The sequence below is a fragment of the Panthera pardus genome, unplaced genomic scaffold (genome assembly GCF_024362965.1).
Source record: "Panthera pardus isolate Hobbes unplaced genomic scaffold, ASM2436296v1 HiC_scaffold_24, whole genome shotgun sequence".
Classification (NCBI taxonomy): Eukaryota; Metazoa; Chordata; class Mammalia; order Carnivora; family Felidae; genus Panthera; species Panthera pardus.
Genome location: NW_026526810.1, coordinates 60,243,685 through 60,264,149, shown reverse-complemented (window position 1 = coordinate 60,264,149; position 20,465 = coordinate 60,243,685). Strand labels below are relative to the sequence as shown.

General features: G+C 35.1%; 1 protein-coding gene across 1 annotated transcript in view; it reads right to left on the bottom strand.

The window, feature by feature from the left end:
• AQR (aquarius intron-binding spliceosomal factor) overlaps window positions 1-20,465 on the bottom strand; it is a 97,137-nt gene that overhangs the window by 13,069 nt on the left and 63,603 nt on the right. Inside the window, exons 23-31 of the mRNA XM_019442640.2 lie at window positions 19,622-19,691; window positions 17,281-17,391; window positions 14,497-14,606; window positions 11,368-11,503; window positions 9,064-9,273; window positions 6,968-7,105; window positions 3,352-3,423; window positions 2,075-2,262; window positions 1,221-1,392 (exon numbers count right to left, since the gene is read on the bottom strand). Coding sequence (XP_019298185.2) covers window positions 1,221-1,392; window positions 2,075-2,262; window positions 3,352-3,423; window positions 6,968-7,105; window positions 9,064-9,273; window positions 11,368-11,503; window positions 14,497-14,606; window positions 17,281-17,391; window positions 19,622-19,691 — 1,207 coding nt within the window. The remainder of the gene's footprint in view (window positions 1-1,220; window positions 1,393-2,074; window positions 2,263-3,351; window positions 3,424-6,967; window positions 7,106-9,063; window positions 9,274-11,367; window positions 11,504-14,496; window positions 14,607-17,280; window positions 17,392-19,621; window positions 19,692-20,465) is intronic.

Below are 20,465 nucleotides of genomic sequence, written 5' to 3'. Positions count from 1 at the left end.
AAAATCTTTTGATGTATATGCTGCTGGATCTTTAATATAGATTATCTGTATACACTCCTATGTTTTGTTGATCCTCTTTAAAAATAAAATGGGGGGGGGTGCGCCTGGGTGGCTCAGTGGGTTGAGCACCTGACTTCGGCTCACGTCATGATCTATTGGTTCAAGGGTTGGAGCCCTGGGTCAAGCTCTGTGCTGGCAGCTCAGAGCCGGGAGCCTGCTTCGGTTTCTGTGTCTCCCTCTCTCTCTCTCTGCCCCTCCCCTGCTCATGCTCTGTCTTTCTCTCAAAAATAAATAAACATTAAAAAACAATTACTATCACTTAAAAAAATAAATAAATAAAAATAAAAATAAAATGGGATCTTATACAACGTATTTTGAAACCTGACTTTTTTTCATTTAATATAGCATAAACATTTTCCCTGTCAGTAAACAAAGTTATAATCTTAGGATTCTTAATGCCTATTCATTATTTCATTATATGAAATAGGTAATAATGTAATTACTCCCCACTGATATTTAGGTTGTTTCTCTTTTCTAAAATACTATGCAGTAAAAGAAAAAAGATATGATAGATATTTTAGCATATAAGTCTTTGCAAACTTGTCCAATAATTTTTTAGGATAAATTCCTTAGAGTGAGAACACTGCTTTTAATACATACTGACAGTTCACCAAACTGTTTTCCTACTAGCATTGCAAGAGTATAGAATTTCCACAAACCAACTCCATGCTGAGTATTACTGGAGGTGAAAATACGGTCCGGTAACTTATAGCTGCTACGAATCTCTTTTTTTGCGTGAAACACAATATTCTTGTCCTTACTGCCTTTGTCTGTTTGGGTGTTGATTATTTTAAAAGGTGACTTATAGGAGTTCTGTATGTATGTTCAGAATTCAAATCCATAATTTGTTAAATCTTAAAAATAAATTTTATCTCCAATCAATATTTTTCTTTATGACGTCTACTTTTGGTAACGAGTTTAAGGCCTTTCTCATCCCAACGTTACGTATTCATCAGTATTTTCTTCTTTCTAGTATGTTTATACTTTTTTTTCTTTGATGTATCTTTATCTGAAATTGAAAATTTTTGTGTTGTGTATGAGGCAGGGACCTAGTTTTCCTTTTTTCAATGGCTAGCCAAATGGTTTGGTATCACTGATTTAGGTAGTAATTCAGCTAGGCAAATGCAAAATAAACCTAAAAATTTTATGTTTTTTCTTACCTGATAAAAATAAGGATTAGGTTCAGACTCTCCCACTCCTTGAAAATCTTCCACATTGATGAGCTGGAAGTCATAAAGCAAGCCGGCATTTGCTGTACTAAACTCCGGCAAGAGCTGTACGTGGGGTAAGTTTCCCAGATTCTTGTATCGCCAGTTGTAGAGGTTACACAAGCTTCCGAAAGACAAATCCCACCCCAAACAGGAAACGTTAATAATGTAAAATCTTCTTCTAATATACATAAGGGGGTTCCTAAGGAACTGTGCTGTTCCTTTTAATTCTCATGTTAACCATTTTGCTCTCATCGTTTTAGCAATGATGCTTTTTCAACTTTGCCTCCCTGCTTCTAGCAACCAAAGGTCAGCAGACTTGATGATACTATAGAGATGAAGCTCTATTGTGTACTCTGAGGTAAATGTTATCTTTAATCCTTAAATTAAAAAACCAGGAAAAAAAATCAGGGAAGAGCCTGTAACTTGAGGAATATTTTGAGGTAATTATGAGATGGGGCCTATATACTCAATATAAATAAGAACTGGTGTGTTTTCCTCGTTTACCTTTTGCTTTAGATTTCAAAATGATATTAACTGTATATCTTCTGGGGGCATAAAGACAGTGAAAGTGACAGAGAAAAGAAGCCCTCAGTTCACAAATCACATACATTAATCTTAGTGAACGAAGTGCAGGAAATTACTTAGTTCACATACCACGCAAAAGGCAATACAGGCACTTTCAGATTTGTAGACGCCAAGTTCCTAGACAGCTGGGAATACTAGAGTCTCTACAGAATATGCTATCAAATACTTGGATTACAGAACAGGGGTCCTTAAACAGGGAATACTTAAGGCTCCTTTACCTTGCTCTGGCTCGCCCTTGAGCATCAAGGTCCACAGTAGGAACTCCAACACGGACAAAGCGAGTGAACAGAGACTGCTCCATATTTGAATACTTCTGAAAGGCCATATTCTTAATGACTGGAGGTAACTGGTGATGATCACCAATCATAATCCAGCGTTTCAGTCGGCTAAAACCATCTTGAGGATTCTAGAAATGAAAAGTGAGGAGATAACAAAATACTCTGATTAATATATTATCCTATTAGTCTCCAATTTATCATACAAGAGTCCTATTTACAAAACAGCTTTATTAGCTTACTAATTCTCATTCACCAGCTCCACAGAGAGACATCTGGCAAATGTACAGAATGACTTGTGAGCCACAAACAGGTGCCATCACCCTCGTGGCTCACAGTGGGTGAGGGAGGGTGGAAGGATTGAGAGGGCAAGCATGAAATTAACTCTGCTTTACCAGGTAGGGCAATCCAAAGAGGTCTGGAAGACTCTGGTCAGAATTAAGCAAAGGGTACACAGAAAGAAACAGATGCCCAAACAGGGAAATGGAAGGATGTCAGAGTAGACACCTCATATCACAATTACGCTGAGAACCAGTTCTGAAAACCTCCAAAGCAGTAAAAATTATGTCTTTAATATTTCCCACAGTATTACTTCCATTTCCTGCTTTATAGCTCTCCTTGTTCCTTGAAACATACCCTGACAAAATGCATTCCAAGTCCAAAATAATTTGGCTTATAAAACAACTTTTAGAACCCAATTTATCTATGAATTAAAGCAGTCTTTATTCTTAAACTGGGATTCCATATTTTGTTTTTAATTCTTCCATAGTAAAGACTATGGTACAGTAAGAAACATTCTTAAACATCATCAGTTGGCTAAAAAAATTTAGGCATAAAATAAAGAAAAGCAATGTACTCAGTGAACATCAAAAACAATTCTAGAAACAACTCTAACAAAAGAAATGAAAAAATAGCTCATCTACCCTCCAAACTGCATAACAACGTAATTTTCCCAATTAAAATTACTAAGCCTTTTCAAAACTTAAAGATAAACTATGAATTTTTAAATAGTACTCCCGGAAACAAAACAAACTACTAAATAACCACTGAACAGATTAAAGGAAGTTTACAGGCTTAAAATAGATTAGCAACCATAATGAAGTTAAAGAGAATATGTAATTATGGCAATTAGCACCCCAAAACTGTGTAGCTTTTTGACACTGCCCCCCGGAATTCTTCAAACTCTACTTTCTTTGTTTCAGACCTCAGTCTCCTCCTACCTGTAGAAGAAGAGGTATAAAAGTTTCTATCTCCAGAATCTGCGCAGCCTCTTCCATTAAAATGTTGTCATACTGAGAAAGGGAGAAAAAAGGAAATCTTGTCAAAAAGGCAGCTTGAAATCTAAACAACTACCACCATAACTGTAACAACTAGCCAAAAAAACCCCAAATAATATTAGACAAAAATAACATCATACAAATTATTCAAACATGATGCCCCTGGTTTTCTAGTTCAAGTCTTAGACCTCAGGGAAATCCTCTAAATAAACAACTACCTTGAGGAGATCTCACAGATCATTTCTTGCATTGCCCATCAACTTAAGTTATTTTCAATTCTGTTCTTTAAGTTCTACATAAGCAAGAATCAAATTATGATTATATATGAGGTCATTTCCATTGATACTCTTACCCTAGGTAGTATTTGGGAGCATTTATTTTTCCCTTATGAATTCTACCCAGCACATGATAATCCACCTCTGTTGTATCCCTGGCAATTTGTCACCAAAGCATGAATTTTATCTTCAAAACTCCCTCTCCATTTCTACCACCACGACCACTAAAATCCAAGCCACTTCTCTATTGCCAGAAATCTCTTTACTAGCCCTTCCCCTTCCTGGCTTGCCTCTCATAAACCACTGATACAACAGGCATCAGATCATGTCACCGACTGGTTCCAAATCCTTCAATGGCTTCTAATTGTCTTAGGAAAGAAATCCCTGAACATGGCCTGCACGAGATGTATTAATAAGGGCCTATATTGAATTTGGTCTCTGTCTTCCTCTCCTACCCTTCTCCTTACTAATTACACTTTAACCATGTTGACCTATTTCATTTTCTTAGAAATGGCAAAATGCTCTGACTTCAGGCCCTCTGTAATACTATTCTCTCATTTTTTTTGTTTGCTTGGCTTTTTCTTATTCTTAAAGTACCAGCTTAAAACCCACTTTATCCAGGTCTTCTCTCACCTCCAAATCTAAAACTGATTTCACAGAACTCTGTCCATTTGTCTCACAGCACATCACGATTTGTAATTCTATCTGTATATTTACTTGTTTGGTATCTGTATCCTTCCACTAGCCCAGTTTCTGGTAACGCCAAGTACTGCACACTTATAAAATAATGAAAAATCAAGTCTTTCTCCAACATAAGGAATTTTCCTTCTTTCTTTCATGATTACTTACATCTGCCCAATTATCTGCTAGATCTATTCTCGACATGCTGTCCTTCCCCTCCACTTCTAATTCTGATTGTGTGACATCCCCTTCCTTGTCTTATTGGTAAAATACCTTCTTTGAGAATCTCACTAAATACAAATTAGAGTTCCTTTTTTTGTGTGTTTTTAAAGTTTTCTCCTCTTAGTCTGTTTTCTAGAGAGGCAGAAGGTAGGAACATATATTTACTCTTAATGATTAACTAACCCTCTGCTTTTAAATGGATTGTATTGTTTATATATACAGTACTATAATTTCTGTGCTATTAATTTTTACCAAACTCTGCTTGTACCTATTTGTTTGTCCAAGATAAGTAGCTAAGATGAATTTCCATTGGATATCCAATGATGAAAGTTAAGGTTCAATTATATACGGTTTTCTACTGAAAATGACTAAAGGGTTAGGCATGTAGATGGGTGTCTTCTCTAGCTCTATCTGATGCTGAATTTCCCTATTACAAGGATTAATTAGGTCATCCCTGTAGGAGCTTAGGAGGAGTTCTAAGAGCCACATTTTCTCACAAGTCTCTGCATGGACTCTCAGGATAATAGACATGATATGAAAAAGAGTGGGAGCAGCTCAAAGATGTTTTAAAGAACCTGCTTTCTGAAAAATAACTGAAAATCTAATGCAATTTAACTTACCAAAAACATATCTATAGATTATACTTTGTAAAAGACGATTTTAATCACCAAGCAAGATTATGACATAACCGTATTGGGCATATTAAGGCAGGAAGAGAGTATATGACTGTGCATGCATGTCCCCGTGGGGACAGCACAAGGTTAAATGACAAAGTCTAAAAGGGAAAGAAGAAAGGAAATACTAAAAGAGTTGAAAGAATGGTTGATTATCAGGGGAGTAAGGGACTGACCTTTCTTAATGTTAAGTAGCTCTGTAAGGTTTTTAAATGTTTAAACCACATGCAGGTGTTTAAGTTTGATAAAAATAAAACTTCAAAATTGAAAATATAAAAAAATGTAAGGAATACTATTAGCACTCATGCTAACTACATACGAATAGCACAATTAAATAAATGATTAATGAAAATTTGATAAGCTACAAGTAATGCTTTTTAGAACGTGCATATGAAAAGCTGCATGACACCATAAAATGTTATTTATGATTTTGCACCATTTCCCTTGTTATTAAACTGATAGTATTTAATATCAAATAAAGCATATTTTATTTATTTTAACAATTATTTATTTATTTTGAGAGAGAGAGGGAGCGTGCAGGAGGGGCAGAGACAGAGGGAGAGTGTTCTCAAGAAAGTTCTGCCCTGTCAGCGCACAGCCCATGCCGGGCTTGAACCCACGGACCGTGAGATCATGCAAGAGTCGGACACTCAACAAACAGCCACCCAGGCGCCCCAAGTATACAATGTCAGTCCCAGAAACAAAATATTTAGGTGAAAAATTCTCACTAATAATTTGCAAAAGGGTAAATTCACACCACTCGTGTAAGTTCACAGTACCTTTTCATAATTTATCGTACTTGTGTTACCTTGCAGCTGAGGAACCTTTTCATCCAAGATAGCAACTCTTCTATCACCTTGAATTTTTTTAGCACTTACCTTCCAGTGAGCTCACAACATTTAAAATTTCTCAGTTACTTTCATTAACAACAAATGCCTTGCTAACCTTGAATTCAAACCAGTACACAAACCCTAATTTTAAACAACAGATAAACCAGTTTCAGAGAAGTGAAATGATTTGCATTAAAATCAGAGTTTAGGCCTGTATCACTAGCAAAGTCACAAAGAGCCTGCAGATTCAAATTTACTGCTCATTTATTACATTCTACTTTAAATGAGTCATAGGCTATCAGGCTATGGTGCCCATTAACTCTGTCTTTTATCATATGATGAAATCATTTTAATAGCTCATCCTACAATCTAAATGAGGATCCCATATCCTTATATGGAAAGCTTTTTGTCTACTGAATGAACAAATAACTGGGAGTGAATGTGTACTCAAAACATGAATAATGCAAGCATATAAATGTCTAATAGGTGAAAAACATTGTCAAGTGTTATTTTTATAGGTTTTAGTTCTGTTTGGAGATTTTTTAACATAGTGAAAACAGATGAATTTACCTTAACAGACATTAGAATTTAGTTAGACGGTCATGGTCATAATGTTATTTAGTGGCCATAGGTCCAATAAGTAGACTTAGAAAAATTAGATTTTAGAGTACACTAATCATGTAAACATCCGAGGTTATCATCATTTTCAGAAGAGACGTTTTTAAGTAATTTTGAGTGTGAACTTCAGTCAGAGGTAAGCAATCTCCAAGGAAAATGGCGTAGGTAAAAGAAAGGAAAGGGGAAAAAGGAAAAGAAAGGAGAGGAAAGAAAACACTAACAACTGAACAGATGATGAACTAAGGAACTAAGTCTCTACCTTGAAACCTAGCTTGACTAAATCATGTCGTTTTAAGGCAGCATGAGTACAGGTCATAGCAATGATTTTGGCTTCTTTCACCAAAAGGTATTTAGATCTGTCCAGTCCACTTCGAAGCAGTTCAGAAGCTCTGAATTCCTATGGGAGTGGGAGTCAGTGAGAGACTATGTTAGGAAGATAAACACATTTTATGCATACATTCCTACAATCCAGTTTATCAGAATTAATTCTTGATGAGCTAATATAAATAAATCACAAACTAAGCCTAATGAATCATAATTTTATTCATTATTAATTAGATACTAATTGTGTTCAAATAATAACTGATATTCAAGCTATAATTTAGGCTGTTTTTGTATAATGTAAAATATTTACTGTATCAATAAGATTACTGAATAAAACATCTATCTCATTATTTATTTTACTCAAGGTCCCTCCATGAAAACTATTTCAAGTATTCATAACAAAGGGAATTGAACGCAGGGGTCTGGTTTCACAGGTGAGAGAAGCCAGTCAGGGAATGGTTGAAGTAACCCAGAGATTAGCAATAGTACGAACCATTGTAGAATCTGACCATTCCTAGGCTAGGATAGACAAGGGAAGGAGGCAGTGTTGTCAGAGCCCAGGGACTGGGGTACCAGAACAATCATAGTGAGCCAGGCCAACTGAAACTGGAGCCATGGAAGAGATGAAATCCAAGGCAGCTGGTGGACAAATATCCTAGCTTCTCTTTTTCTGCCACATTTTTATTGGCTGAACCGAGCCAGAAGTCAGCTGATAAGGGAGGGCAGGATCAGCCCCACCTCTGACTATGGCAGAGGATCCCCCACAGAGCAGAGTAGAGGATGGACAGCAGATGCTGAGTGAGGAGCAAACAAGCTCAAGCAGAGTACCTAATACAAAGTTTTTAAAATCTGAACATTATGTCATACTTACTTCCGACATTTTGAACATATTTGTTTTTTAAATAATTAAAACAATACAGGTACAGGAGAGGTATGCTATTTAAATCTCTCCCACCCTCTCCCAACACACCTACTATTATGAATTAAGTATATTTTTTCCTTTTACTTTCTGTTTATGTAATCATAAGCATACTCTAATATTGTTTCATAGGTTCTTAAAATTTATTATTATACTGTATATTTATTATTTTGTACCTCCTGTCCATCCACCCATCCATCGACCTACTCATACATATTTACTAAACATATACTATGTGCCAGATACTCTTCTAGGAAGAAGAGTATTTGTATCTAAAAGGTACAAATAAAACAAAGCCACTGCTCCTTTACCTGGAATAATCCTGAATCATCCTACTGAGGAATGTGAGCTTGAATGTGATCCCTTTATGCTATAGTCTTCAAATGATGTTTTCCATAGGGAATGAGAAAAGTAGGAAGCACAAGGGGGCTGGTATAGGTGCCTGGATTCCAGACATATTTTTCTCTTATTTTACCTTAATACTCAACATAAATCAACCTGGCTAACAAAGCAACCTCACTTTTTGCCACTGGTCAGAAGGCATAAAGAACATGCCTTTTGGCCATGTGGCAGTCTCAGATTCTAATTCAAAGAAACACTATTGAATCTCCTGAGGGAAGCATTCCTTTCTTAAATTAGAAGACTTTTACACGAGAAAAGTAAAAATAATGGGGATTCAATTCATATCTTAATTTTTACTCACTTCTTGAACTAAAACTATAAATGTTTTCTTTTTCTTTTTTGTTAAGGGATAATTTATTTTGAGAGAGAGAGAGAGAGAGAGAGAGCAAGCTCACGAGCAGGGGAGGGGCAGAGAGGGAGGAAAAGGGAGAATCCCAAGCAGGCTCTGTGCTGTCAGCACAGAGCCCGATGCGGGGCTTCATCCCACAAACCATAAGATCATGACCTGAGCTGAAATCAAGAGTCAGAAACTTAACTGACTGAGCCACCCAGGCACCCCTATGAATGTTTTCAATAATCTCACTTAAAAGTAACAATCTGGTTTGTAACATGTGAATATTCCACATTTACTTCATTAAAAACAAAACCCGAAACCCAACTAAACTCAAAACCTTAAAAGGAAAGTTAAAAAAAAACTTGAGAATCCTTACCTCAAGCTGAGTAAAGATTTTCTTAATGTGCCTGAAACATCCTTCAGCAATTTCCATGTCTTCTTCATAAGATCGGCCTTTAAAAATGGGTTGAGGGGCATTTGCAAAGTATTCATGAAAAGGGAAGAAAGTGGAGACTTCCGTGACATCTGGCAGTGTATTACCTTTATTTTTCACTTTGCTGATATATTCTTCCCAACGAGACATGACCTATAAAAAAAAGGGACTTGACTTCAAATTTCTCAGCTAGTTATTATACTTTAAATGATAAAATAAAAGAGATATCTAATAAAAATAAAGACTTGCTAAGGGAAAGAAAAAAAAAAAGCAGTCCTTGACCCAACAGGACTATTTCTTATCTGAGTCACTGACAGACTGCCCTTCTTTTATAAAAGTGACCTTTAAGAAAAAGGTTCTTTAATAAAAATGTAAAAGCTAGAAAGAACCTCAGGGTCATCTCATGGGACTTTTTGATCTTAGACATTTCAGACTCTCCATGGATACTCAAAACAGTATTACTGACGCTTAAAAAACAAAACAAAACAACTCCTAAACAAAGAAATTTTTTATTTTTTCATCTCAGTTTCTCTCCATATATGGGAAGTCCCACTTTAGCACCATTTAAGTAAATTTGGCATTTCCAACCCTTCTCCCAGACCCTAATAATTTTTCCAATCCTCTTTTGTACATTTACAATGAACTTCTGTTAAACTGAGTATGTATCTGAAAACTCATTTTATGACTTTGTGATAGAGCTCGATTATATCCTGGTATGTTGTACTATGCCGCTACCATGCAGTTCCCGCTCTATCTCAATTTTGGTAATTCTCCTAGCCTTTTACGTTTACAACTTCAGGGTTTCTCCAAGTGTGGTTCTTAGGCAGAACATCTGAGAGGCAAAACAAAGATGTAGATTCCTGGATGCCACCTCTTACTGAGAGAGAATCTCTGGAGACAAACTTCCCAATCCTCCCATCCACCTCCCCTCCTGCAATACACTTTGTTCTCTGCATTTAAGAGTCTCTTATGGTTTGCCCTCCTCTGTTTTTATCTTAAAATAACTTTCCCACTGTGATTCTTACGTGTTGAAAATTGTTAATCTATACTGTTAATTTTTAAAAAAATTTACAATTGTTAATCTGTACTGTTAATTTTTCCCAAGTCGATTACTTAAGCCTCCACAAATGTATAGATTATTTCTCCTACTTTTAAAGGTAGTTTTCACTGAGAGCCCAATGATTTTTATTTTGTGCCAAATATACATTTAGGCATGATCTTTATTCCACTATTCAAAGTTCTAAACTGCCTGAGTCTAATGCAGACAGACTACTTTGCAAGATGATGTATATCTTCTCTGTGTCACAAGGAACCATGAAATCTGATCATTTTAAATGGACTGAACTGGTTAGGGTGTCTACTTATAATGAACATACACCCATTCTTTCAAATACATTTTAAAATTTCAATGTATATCTTCTCTGTGTCACAAGGAACCATGAAATCTGATCATTTTAAATGGACTGAACTGGTTAGGGTGTCTACTTATAATGAACATACACCCATTCTTTCAAATACATTTTAAAATTTCAATGTTACAGTTGAGACTTAAAATATATGAGTAACATGAATACAAAAAGAACAAATAATGTTATACAAAATTCTCCATTATATGATTATACCTTACTCTGCTTAAAATTATTAGCAAACCAACTGATTATTAAGGTTTATTTCTGTTCATTTTTTATTTAGCTTTCTATTTCTCAATGGTTCTCACACCCCAAAAAATTAACCCTAAGCAAAAAAAAAAAAAAAAAAGCACACCTTTACACTGAAGTCAAAAGAATTTTTAACTTAAACCCCTACTTTTGAAACTGGTTGTAAAATATATTTCTGTAAATTTGAAAGGAGAATGTGTTTTTCTTCATTAGTTGATTAACGTGAAGAGTAAAAGTAGGTTAAAGAACTGTACTTTGTTACCACTGGGTAGTTAGCATATTTAGTTGTCTTTCCACAGTAAAGAAAACAAGAGAGACTAGAAAATTTGTCAATAGCAAGAAAGAAAAAAGTAAAAAAATTAAAAAGTAGCAACACTGGCCTTTCAGTGAATGCGTCATCAAACAGTCATTTAGTCAAGAAAATCGAAGTTAACAGGAAATACAAACACTTAATATTCACAAATATAGCTTTGACAACAGCATAAATTTAATCTACTCAACAAAAAAATAAGCTTTCAGGAAGGACCTCAAGAACCTATCCCAGTTTCCAAATGAAGACCATATGATTTAAAAACTCTTAATCTCCTACCTGATATAAGAAGAAATAGCCTGCAGTTTCACAAGTATATGAAGCATCTCCTGGAACCCCTAGACTCTTTTGCAAGCGTTTGACTTCTTCTAAAAGTTCTATTCTTCGAGCCAGGACATAATTAACTCTTCCATACCTAGAAATTTCAATTAAGTAAAAAGCAAAATTATATAAAGAAGAGACTTTCAAGGAGACTGTCAGAAAAATATTTAAGAAAATCATAGTAAAAACCATAAATGGCCAAATAGAAAAAAAAAAACTGTAGAAAACACTGTTTTTATTTAATAAAAGTGGTAGTTCTTGGATCAGTGCTGATCTGCAAACATGTTAGTGGTCTGTGAGGAAGGAAAATCAACTACATCACTAAATGCACCACTTAATACACCATTCTTTTTTGCTCCCCTCACCTCCATAACAAGACCTTCACAAAGAAGTACAGTGTATTCTGGTGTTAGTTCATCTTATCACAGACCAAGAATACATAGTTTATGGAATGGCTGCTTTGAATAGCACTGTTTTACACTATCATTGAGATAGATTAGTTCTAAAAGCTTTGATAAATGATTTTAAAATGTATTTGAGGGTGCCTGGGTGGCTCGGTCAGTTAAGTGTCTGACTTCGGCTCAGGTCATGATCCCACAGTTCATGGATTCGAGCCCTGCATCGGGCTCTGTGCTGACAGCTCAGAGCCCGGAGCCTGCCTCGGATTCTGCGTCTCCCTCTCTCTCTGCTCCAACTCCGTTAGAGAGCGTTCTCTCTCTCTCTCTCTCTCTCTCTCTCAAAAATAAAGAAACATTAGAAAAAATTTTTTTTTAAATAATAAAATAAAATGTATGTGAGTGGGGCGCCTCGGTGGCTCAGTCGGTTGTGTGTTCGACTCTTGATTTTGGCTCAGGTCATGACCTCACGGTTCGTGAGATGGAGCCCTGAGTTGGGCTCTGTGCTGACAGCTCAGAGCCTGCTTGGGATTCTTTCTCTGCCCCTCCTCAACTCATGCCCCTCTCTCAAAATAAATAAATAAAAACTTAAAAACAAAAAACAAACAAACCCAAAACTATGTTTGATCATTCTTTGTTGTCCCAGCATGTACCATTGCACCTGAATCTACTATGTTCATAAATATTTGCTAAATGAGTAAGAAAACTGAAATTTGAAAAGTACCTGGCCCAGAGGTATGTAGTTAAGGAAAAAAAGCAGTGTATCAGAACTGGATCCCAAAACCTGTACATACTCTTTCCACAATAACAAAGTGCCTTCTATAGCCTTTTAACATTATTAAAAAAAAAAAAACAAAACAAAACAAAACAAAAAACACAATGTAAACACTGCTGTTCTCATTTTTAAAGACTGGTCAAAGGAAGAAGTCATGTTCCTAAATGCTCCACAGCTGAAATTCACCTGAGGAAGCAAGAATGATTGAGAATAAAAGGGCTATAAGACACAGTCTATGTTTAAAGAATTTCCCAACTCAGAAGGATATAAACATCACAGCAGGTAACTTTTTTTCAGAAAGTTTGCTTATCTAGACCTTAAAGCATTTTCTATAATAAACACTTTAGGAATGAGGAAAAAATTGAAGATGCTTATAAAGGAGTCTGTAATAAAATGCCAAAATTCTTGTGATATAGGGTTAAATGTAAAATAGACAATGGAATTCTATGTACTACTACTTATTCTATTATTCCATAAATCTAAAACTATACTAAAAAAAAAGTCTTAATTTAAAGAAGCAATGTATACAATTGTCAATAATAGCATGATCACAGCTGATTATTAAAAGGGTGAATACCAAAGAGTTGTTTTGGAGTAGTGGAATTATGTATGACCACTCCTCCTCTATCTCACAAGGTTTGAAAATTTTTCTTTAGGCAAAATGATATTACTTTTACTATGAAATGATACTGTTTTTCCTTTTAGTTATGAAAAAGGGAGAGAAATGAAAGAACATGCCCAATGCAGCAAGCACATACCTACTAATAGAGCCAGGGCTTGGCTTGTGCATCAGAAAGCAAAAACTATTATTTTCTTCGGAAAGTTGGTATTACCTGAAATCCTTTTTTAAGTTTTACTTCGGTTCTGTTCTAATATTCTTTAAAAAACTACAGACCCTACTGCAGTATAATTATAATACTACCTTTATGTTCACTGAATGCTGGATTATTACATTTTACAGTCTAGCCCACTTCTGTAAGTTTAATATGAGGAAATATCCATGGCAAGAATTCAGAGAAGTAACTTTGGCTAATCCAAAATTAAGAATCTAGAGCCCCAAATATAACTTAGTGTGTGTTGTTCTTTGCCCTATGACTTTTTAGAAGCTAACAAATGTTTGGTGAGCTCTGTAATACAAGAACTCAAAATAGATGCAACATAATAATTTAACACTCCTTTAGCTCTTTTGATGTCTATGATCAATTTAGTCAAAGGTCATGTTCAATAGCCAAAGGCTGTATTAAATATGTGCAGCTGTTTGTTATGACTATTGTCTGAAATCATGCTTTAAAAATGCATTTCAATATAAATGAAATGAGCTATTATAAACAGACTTTGAAGGGGAAATCTAAAATACTAACAGTAGGAGAAATTTCGATTTGTAAAATTTTAGTTACTTTGTAATATGTAATGTTAAACATAAAGTCCAGCTAAATGGCAATTAAGTACCTATGATAATACTTAAAACCTCAAAGCTTATACTATCATTAATCTCCGATTGTGTTTCATTAAAGAACCAACTTCTTAATTGGTGCCTAAAATATATGCAAATTAAGTGTCTGAATGAAGTGTGAAAAGGAATCACGGAAACTTGTACAGTTTGAGTTGGCAACATTAAAAATGACCTCAATAAATAGAGAACAAATGGCAATCTGCAATTTTAAAAAGATGAATAAGATAACTCTCTTTACTGAAATAACTGTACTCTTCAGGGAAAAAATGGCATAAACAAACAGAACTGGAGCTGAAGGAGATGATGATGTTTAGGTCAACTATAAGTAGTTATGCTAGAATCTTTCAGAATTAAGTTTGACTATTCACGGCTCTTGTCCCCTCGCGTTTCTTCAATAAAGAAGAGGAAGGGAAGGTTAAAAATTGTTTTGTGTACCATTTCAAAACTCATCCCCGTCTGCTCACCTGCTGAAATCTTTCTCTGTCTCCAGCTCTTCTTCTCCATGACCGAGACGCAGCAGGTGGCGCTCATCAATGTCTAGAGCCATGATCTTCTCAAACAACTGGTTCAAGGCCTGGAGAATAAAACAAAAAGGATGACAGTGAATTTTAATGAACTGTCAGCCTCTTTTAAAAGTAACAAAAACCAGGGGTGCCTGGGTGGCTCAGCCGGTTGAGCGTCCGACTTTGGCTCAGGCCACGATCTCACAGCTCGTGTGTTCGAGTCCCGCGTCAGGCTCTGTGCTGACAGCTCGGAGCCTGGAGCCTGCTTCAGATTCTGTGCCTCCCTCTCTCTCTGCCCCAACCAACTCACATTCTGTCTCTGTCTCTCTCAAAAATAAATAAACATTAAAAAAAATTATAAAAGTAACAAAAACCAACATTTAGAAGGACAGAAAAGAATGAACACTGCCTAGTCAGATAAGAATCAAATTCAAAACACAGAAGAAAACAAGTCTTATATTAGGTTACTTACAATGTAAACAAAATAGCATTTTTCTTGATTTCTGATATTGCTGCCTACACATACTTGGCCAAATGAATGACTGAAAACCATCTAACCACTAAATCTCTGCTTCCACTAATTTATGAAAGAAAGAAAAACTATGGATCAGTTTCTATTCTCCCCAAATAGTAACAATTACTGAAATAATTAATAAACACACCAAGATTTCACTCCACAGAATATCCATGGGTTGTAGAAAACTGAAACATTTTTGCAGCTGGAAAAGGACTCTCAGGCAGTGAGTGTGTAGAGAGAATATGTCAAGAAGACCACATAAGGGGAAGGTAAATTGCATCATTCAAATCTTAGGCCAAAGGTCTGAAGTTCTCTATACAACAATGAACAGAACACTCATTAATTGCAAACTATGCTGATGGAGGCCATCTAGAAGCACTCCTTTCTACCTATAAAATAGTCGTGTTTAGGGCTCCCTCGAATCTTAGTATCAATTACCTGAACATCTACAGTTACAGCGTTTTGTAGACAGGCAAAAGTTTCATAGTATGGAAAGATACATTAAGAAAGACATCATTTAAAACTCAGCCAAATGTCTCTCTTAATTTACCATAACCCTACCCATAAGCCAACATCCAGTCTCATAATGTAAATACAGATATCTTTTGCTATCAAAACTCTAACAATTAGAGCTCAGATTGAAGAAATGAACATAAATTTTCAGAAAAAAATTCCCCAATATTCAAACTCTTGATGCTCTCCATCCAAAACCTGAGATCCAATGGATCAGACCACATAGCGTTCATCACTGACTAGCCAAACTCAGAAACCACAAAGATTTAGAGAACAAAAAATACTATCACACTGCACTCAAAAAACCCTGCAAGATCTCATTATGAATTAAAGTAATACTGAAGAACTGCTTGCATTAAGTATGCAGATGAAGATCTGACAAATGAAAAGCAACAAATCAACAACTGATATCAAGGATGATATGATTATCAAAGATCATTAGCAAACAATGAAGTCTTTGGCTACCTCTATAAAACAACCTCTATAATTGTAATATACAAGTCAATCATGAGTAGAAGAGTCTACAGAAAGTCATTATCAGGTTATGACAAAACTTACTAAAAATACTGTTAAAACAACAACACATGAATTATTCTTTATTCACTCTGAGTCTGGAAAGAGGTAAGATTATTACAGACTAAATTTCATTAAATAGAAGAAAAACGGCATAATTTGTAATTACATAATTTGTTTCTTTTATTAAGCTTCAGTCAGCTTTCTCCCCTGCACAATTTTAGTATACTGTACAATAATGTCACCATTACTTACAAACTTCAAAGATATAAAAACAAGTGAATGAATTGGAGAGCATTAATTTTAAAAACCTATAGACTAAAAGTTGACAAATAATAGAGTAAGTGACATTTAGCATTCTAAAAATCCAGTGCTTCTTTGTAGACCAACTCTTAAAGAAGTGGTCAACTGAAATCACCCTTTAGAGAACCGTAAGTACCTTAGAGGTTAGACTATATTGCAAGTTTCATGATGTTCTGAGAGCTTCCTGTTACGTTATACAGAAGAGCTAATAAAGGTCAGGTGTCTTACTCATTTCTGTGACACTGAGATTTAAAAAAAACTACCACAGCACACACATAGATGTAAAGATCATTTTTCAGACAGTATTTATGTAAAAAAATTGGTTTTTATTACATTAACAGTTTATAATGCCTTATGTATTGAATCTACAACATAAAATAGTCCTTCCATGTAATACAGATATTTATATGTAGACTTCATAATGAAAGAAAACTTCATCTAGTGTTGATACATTTAAGCCTTAGTCTTTTGGTAATATTCATTCTACTAAAGGATGAAAAATGTTACCAGTAAGGGTTAATGCTTTCAATCTCAAAGTAAAAGCTTTAGCTTTGCATGGAAGACTGGGGGGAAGGGAGGCGTGTGGGGCAGAGGCAGCTTAATTTAATCCAAATGTTTGACCATATATCCAAGTATTCTTCTTAGCTTCCCACATTTTGACCTTCTTTATTAGAAATAAAAGATTGTTTTTATATTTTCCTCATATAATCTGGTCACGACCAGTAACAATCCAAGAGTTACTCAATAGGAAACACTATTTCAGTACTGTTGTCCCTATGATCGGGTTATCATACAAGTAGGAATCTCCATTGTGCCTTCATTCATCCCCCCACTCCTTCTTTACCTCCTCTACCATCCATCGTATCTATGCGTGTGCTCAGGGACACATACACACTTACCTGATTAGAATGAGTAACAATCAAAGTCCTCTGCTCTGGGAAATTATGGTAGATGTTGGATATGATCTGGACTGCCACATCTGTTTTTCCAGTACCTGGTGGACCCACAACCTAAAAAGGAGATGAAAACACAGCAAACTACTAAGCTATCATATTGTTAGAAAACAGACATTCTAAAACTGAAAGAGAAATTAAAAAAACTGCCAGATGAGTTTAGTAACAGAATGGACAAGAGAGTCAGTGAATCTGAAACAGAACAATAGAAATCACCCAACCTAAAAAATAAGCAAAAGAAAAGACTGAAAACAAATAAAGAAACAGAGCCTCATGAATCTATGGCACAATACTAAAAGGTCTACGTTTATGTCACTTAAGTCTTAGAATAAGAGTAAAAAATATATAGTACAGAAAAAATATATGAAGAAACAATGGCTGAAAACTTCTCAAATCTGGCAAAAGACCAAAATCTACAGACTCAGGAAGCTCAGCAAACTGCAAAGAGAATAATTCCAAAGAAATCCAAGCCCAGACACATCATAATTAAATAGCTGAAAACTGAAGAAAAATTCTTAATAGCAACCAGAAAAAACTGATATATTTATGTATAGCAAAAGGATGTTTCAAATGACTATGGGTTTCTCTCACAAACCGCAGAAGCCAGAAGGAAGTGGACTAACATTTTGAAGAACTCCAGAATTCTATGTCCAAGTGAAAATATCTTCAAAGAATGAGGATGAAAGACATTCTCACATGAAGAAAAACAAAGATAATTCATTGCTAGCAGACCTGCTCTTAAAAGTGGTAAGAGTTTTTCAGACCGAAAGGAAGTGACATCAGAGAAAACTTAAAAATATCAGGAATGAAGGATAAACAGCAAATTTATAACAGCCTATTCATTTTTCTCTAGAGTTTTTAAAATATGTTTGCTTTTCTAACATTGCCTGATGGTATTTTCAATGTACGTACGTGTAATACACATAACAACTCTGACATAAAAGGGAAAAGGGAAAGGGACCTACATGGAGGTAAAGATCCTCTGTTCAACTTAAGAGACAAAATACTGATTCTAAGTAGACTGTGAAAAACTAAGTATTTATATTGTTATTCTCTAGAGCAGCCACTAAGAAAAATCTGTGTAAGAGATACAAAAGAACACAATAGATAAATTAAAATGAAACACTAAAACTATCTAACCCAAAAGAAAGTTAAAAAAAAAAAAAAAAGAGGAACAGGAACACAAAACAAAGGAAATAAAATAAATAATAAAGTGGTAGGTCTAAATCCAAACATATCAACTACATTTAATGTAAATGGTCTAAACACACTGATTAAAACACAGAGACTATCAGAATGAAGAAAATAACATAGCCCAACTACATGCTGTTTGCAAGAAACTCACTTCAAATATAATATGTAGGTTAGAAACAAAATATGAGAAAAGGTGTATCATGTGAACACTAATCAAAAAACTGAAGTTGCTATATTAATATCAAAGTATATTTCAGGACAAAAAAAAATTACCAGTGATTAAGAAAAACATTACATAATAAGAAATGCATCAATTCACCAAGAAGATATGATAACGTATATGTACCTATCCATAAAGCTTTAAAAAACATGAAGCAAAAACTGAATGAATTGAAAGGAGAAATGGATAAATATGTAATTGTAGTTGGAGACTTCAATAATCCTCTTTCAGTAATCAACAGAAATAGTAGGTGGAATATCAGTAAGTACAGAGAAATACTGAATCAAATGAATCTGACATATGTAGGACACTGCCCCCCAAAACAATAGAATAAACACTCATTTCAAGTGCACATGAAATATTCACCAAGACAGATCATATCCTGGGCCACAAAACAAACTTGAGCAAATTAAAAAAACAAAAAATTGAAATCACACAACATATTTTCTCTGAACATAAAGGACTCAGAACAGAAATTAGTAAGTGGAACATAACAGGAAAATCTCTAAATACTTGGAAATTAAAGACAGTTTTAAATCAGTTGTCAGTAGGCTTCTTCTGTAAAGGGCCAGCAGGTAAACATTTCAGGCTTTGTAGGCCATACAATCTCTGCTGCAAGTATTTAAACTCTGCCGTTACAGCACAAAGCTGGACAGAGGCAATACGTAACCAAACAGGCATAGCTATATTCCAATAAAACTTTATTTATGAACACTGAAATAAGAAGGCAAAATGTCCATATGCAAACAATGCCACAATTACTTATGAACACTTAAATTCAGTTGTGTTTTTGTGCTTCAAATACACTCTACACATTTGATGCTTATCTTATCCAAATCCACGTAAAAACATGTGGAACAATGCCTTTCTTACCATAGTTAGCCCAGGCTGCATTCCAGCACGGATGGCCTCTATCTGTGTGTGAGTGAACTGAATTGTATTACTACAAATAAGAGTAAATAAAAAGTTGGTTAAAAATACAGATGAACAACATTTAGTAAAAATTAGACAATAACCAGAAGTCCAAACGTCTGCTCTATATATGCCCCTGTTCTCCCAATCTCTTCTTTTCCTCACCCCAGCCCTTCAAGTGAGTGAGTGTGTGTGTTGGAGGGGGGTAGGGTGGGTAGGTGGGTGTGCATGTATGTGGTAAAGAAAAAAAAAATAACAGATCTATTCTCTTAACAAATTTTAACTGCATACTACAGTATCGTTAACTACAAGCACAATGTTGGATAGCAAATCTCGTACTTTTACATCTTACATGACTGAACCAGTCTCTTCTAAATGATTTCCTTCACCCCTACCCCTCTACAGACCAACTGAAACTGAGTGAATCTTACAGAAAGAAAAGACTACAGTTATTTTTCAATACACTTAGCCCAACCAATATCTCACTTGGAATGTCAAAGTTCCAATTCCCAATGTAATACCAAATATAATGCCAGTTTAATAGTCCTGGCAAACATGCATGAGGGTAGTTGCTACATATAGCACATGGCCATGAAGTAAGAACACTGTGCTCAAATTAAGGTAGCCCTCTAACATTTATTGTTCATAGGACCTGAAAATGTTTCTTTTGGAAATATGACTACAGAACGGCCAAAAATGTCTGAGCTATCTAGCTGACAGAATACAAGGAAAAAGGGTCCAGAAACCTAAGTTTCCTGGGATTTTTAAAGGATAAGTAAATTTTTAAACATTATTAATACAAAAT